Source organism: Electrona antarctica (genome assembly GCF_951216825.1).
Source record: "Electrona antarctica genome assembly, chromosome: 7".
Lineage (NCBI taxonomy): Eukaryota > Metazoa > Chordata > Actinopteri > Myctophiformes > Myctophidae > Electrona > Electrona antarctica.
This window is the reverse complement of record NC_136812.1, coordinates 796,707-800,774: the sequence shown is the minus strand read 5'-3', so window position 1 is coordinate 800,774 and position 4,068 is coordinate 796,707. Positions and strand designations below refer to the sequence as shown.

The window sequence follows — 4,068 nt, the reverse complement described above, 5'->3', positions numbered from 1 at the left end:
CCACATGCCATATGTGACATTACACCTTATCCTTTTATACAGGTTTCTCTTGTTTTTCCTCTAATCTGACGACCTTTCTACTAGTTATTTACTTCTACAACAGTGTTTTAAGTTTTGGTCAAACAGTGCAGAGAGTGTTAGAGGGGCAGGGGCTGAAAGCCCGTAAGAGGGCACTTTGGACAAAATTAGCGATAATAGCAGATCTACACGCGACGCGACGCGTTGAGAGCTTGTAGATCTGGTGTTTTCGAGGTGCAACCAAGCACTCTTTAGCTAGTGGAGATGCAGGTGTAACGACATGGATTTCTAAACAAATTTGTTCAACGCAAAATACTGCGTAAAAGGTAAAAGGGCAGGGGCTGAAGCCCCCGTTGATGTCTATGTGTGCACGTCCCTGAATCAGTGTCCAGCAAGGCTTTTGATTCTTCTGGTTCACTGTGGAGCGTTTTAACTGTCGTCCTCTGGTGGAACACTGTCTCCAGTGGAGACACGTGGACATTGTAACTGTCGTCCTCTGGTGGAACACTGTCTCCAGTCGAGACACGTGGACATTGTAACTGTCGTCCTCTGGTGGAACACTGTCTCCAGTGGAGACACGTGGACATTTTAACTGTCGTCCTCTGGTGGAACACTGTCTCCAGTGGAGACACGTGGACATTGTAACTGTCGTCCTCTGGTGGAACACTGTCTCCAGTGGAGACACGTGGACATTGTAACTGTCGTCCTCTGGTGGAACACTGTCTCCAGTGGAGACACGTGGACATTTTAACTGTCGTCCTCTGGTGGAACACTGTCTCCAGTGGAGACACGTGGACATTGTAACTGTCGTCCTCTGGTGGAACACTGTCTCCAGTGGAGACACGTGGACATTCTAACTGTCGTCCTCTGGTGGAACACTGTCTCCAGTGGACAACGAGTGGACTTGTTCATCTTGGAGTTCGTTCATGGTGGAGTCTGACGAGGACGAAGACGACAGACCACAATGTAAGGAACTTCCTTCCGTGTGAATCCTGGTGTGTTTGCTCAAATGGCCGTTTCGGCTGAACCTTTGGCCACAAACGGTGCAACTAAAGGGCTTTTCCCCCGTGTGAGTCCTTGCGTGTCTTTTGAGTTGATCATTCCGGTTGAATGTTTGCTGGCAAACGGTGCAACTAAAGGGCTTCTCTCCCGTATGAGTTGTCATGTGTCTTTTCAGATTGCCCAAGTGCAAACAGCCTTTGCCGCACACCTTGCAAGTAAAGGGTTTTTCCCCTGTATGAGTCCTCATGTGTCTTTTCAAGTTGTCTATGTGTAAACAGCCTTTGCCACATATTTTGCAACTAAATGGTTTTTCCCCTGTATGCGTCATCATGTGCATCTTCAGACTTCCACTGTGAATAAAGCTTTTCCCACAGATATTGCAAATACAGGGTTTTTCACCCGTGTGAGTCCTCATGTGCACCTTCAGTTCCCCATTTCGACAGAATCGTTTTTCACAAAGTGTACAACTAAAGGGTTTTTCCCCTGTATGCGTTCTCAGGTGTGCCTTCAGTACATTGTTTTCACAAAAGCCTTTGCCACACACCGGACATAGATGGGGTCTTTCCCCTGTATGAGTACTCATGTGCGTCTTGAGAATTTTCTTACGATTAAAGCTTTTACCACAAACTGTGCAACTGAAGGGTCGTTCCCCCGTATGGATCCACATGTGCGTCTTCAGTAGGCCATTTTGACTGAAACTTTTTTCACAAAGTGCACAACTAAAAGGTTTTTCCCCAGTATGATTCCTCATGTGCATCTTCAGTTGATCATTCCGATTGAATCTTTGTTCACAAACTGTACAACTAAAAGGTTTTTCTCCCGTGTGAGTTCTCATGTGATTTTCCAGATCACGAATTTGAAAACAGCCTATGCCACAAACGGTACAATTAAAGGGCTTGTCCCTCGTGTGGGTCATCTTGTGTCTTTTGAGACCATACATTTGACCAAAACTTTTCCCACAGACATTACAACTAAAGGGTTTCTCCACATCGGCTTGTCCACTCATGTGTTCGGTCGAGGTGCCGGCTTGAGGCTCCGTCTCTTCAATGCCATCGCTGTCTTCGTCAAATTCACTTTTGACCACTACCAACTCCACTGCTGAGCCACCGGCCTCCTCTGGTCTTCTGCGTAGCTCCCCCTGTTCCTCTTTAATCTGCCGAGGTTCCCCCTGGACCCCCTGGGGTTCCCCCGGGACCCCCTGGACCAGGCTGGAGTCCCCGTCCTGCTGCTCAGAGGAACCCTCGTTACACACAGGCAGGTGCAGGGAGTCTGAAGACAGAAAAGGAGAACATTCATTACATGTTTGAAAATTTAAAAAATAAAATCACACCCGTGTGAAGTGAGGGGCGCTCTTATTATCGTACCTCGTCCATTCATTGTCAATGGGAATTTAATCTTTCTGTAGGATGAAAACCTACACTATAGCTGAATATAGGAGGGGCTAGCGCCCTATAAACCTACACTATAGCTGAATTCTTATATAGCAACATGTATCTGAATATCATTTCGGTATTGTTGCTTTTAAGTAAACGCAGAGGTGGCATATTGATCTGTTATACCAAATGGTCATAGTGGTCCTTGTAAATGCACGCACGCACGCGCGCGCGCACACACACACACACACACACACACACATTAAAGCTTTTACCACAGACTGTACCTGTATGTTTCCTCATGTGTGTCTTCAGATGTCCACTGTGGCTGAAGGTTTTTCCGCAGCCGGTACAAACAAAGGGTTTTTCCCCCGTATGAGTCCTCATGTGAATCTTCAGCTGATCATTTCGACTGAATTTCTGCTGACAAATTGTACAACTGAAGGGTTTTTCCCCTGTATGGGTCCTTGTGTGATTTTTCAGATCACTCATTTGACAGCAGCCTTTTCCACAAACAGCACAGGTAAAGGGCTTCTCCCCCGTGTGGGTCCGCATGTGCATCTTCAGCTGTCCATTCCGAGTGAAACTTTGTTCACAAACTGTACAACCGTAGGGTTTTTCCCCCGTGTGATTCCTCAGGTGCACGGTCAGCTGATCCTTTCGGTTGAATCTCCGTTCGCAGAACGAGCAACTGAAGGGTTTTTCCCCGGTGTGAATCCGCATGTGCGTCTTCAGCTCGCTCGTCTGGGCGCAGCCTTTGCCGCAGACCGCACAGTGAAAGGGCTTGGTCTTGTTGTGAATCATCTCGTGCCTCCTCAGACTCCTGACCTGGTCAAACGTTTTACCGCAGACGGTGCAACCGAACTGCTCCATCTCCGTGTCTTCCACTTCCACTTCAACTTCTGTGTGACCCGTGGACGGCGTCTGTTGGGCCGACTTCCTGCCCTGCGACGTGTTGCTCCTCAGTGACATTCTCTTTCCTTCCACACGGAGCGTCTGGTGTGATTTCAGCGTGTTCAGAGCAGACCGTCCGTCCCGGGTCTCCTCCCACTCGTCGCTGTCCTCGGTTCCAGATTCAGAGCCGTGTGAAGAGAGGAGCCGCTCCTCGTGGCTGGTCTGTGGTTCAGACTGTGTTCCACAGTCCTCTTCATCTTGTGTTTTCATGTCTTCACTTCCAGAGTCCTCTCCGTCAGCTTGTGTTTTCACGTCTTCACTTCCAGATTCAGAGCCGGGTGAAGAGAGGAGCTGCTCGTCGCTAGTGGGTTGTGAAGTGTCGCTGTCCTCCACGTCCGATTGACCTTCCATGCGTTCCATCGAGGTGCCGTCGGCTAGAGGCTCCATGCGTTCCATCGAGGTGCCGTCGGCTAGAGGCTCCATTTTCATCATCGCCGTCACGTTTCGATTCTAGAGATGTTCAGCGTTGACCCACCGGTCTCCTCTGGTCTTCGAGGTAGCTCCTCCTGTTCCTCTTTAGTGTGTGGAGGTGGAGGTTCCTCCTGTTCCTCTTTAGTGTGTGGAGGTGGAGGTTCCTCCTGGACCAGACTGGAGCTCCTCTCCTCTCCTCTTCAGGTGGAAACACTCAGGGAGGTGCAGGAAGTCTAGGCAAAAATATGAAGAGAAACAATTCAGTGTTTGGAACTTTACATTTTGCCATACAGCAGTGGTCTTCAACAGG

General features: G+C 48.8%; 1 protein-coding gene across 1 annotated transcript; it reads right to left on the bottom strand.

Moving 5' to 3' along the window:
- Positions 1–871: 871 nt before the first annotated feature.
- LOC306927321 (uncharacterized protein) lies at positions 872–3,779 on the bottom strand (the record flags this gene model as incomplete). The annotated part of the gene is made up of 3 exons (XM_079507034.1): positions 872–954; positions 1,213–2,289; positions 2,681–3,779. 3 exons carry the CDS (start codon positions 3,777–3,779, stop codon positions 872–874), a joined length of 2,259 nt encoding a protein of 752 aa, XP_079363160.1.
- Between the last annotated feature and the right edge of the window lie 289 nt (positions 3,780–4,068).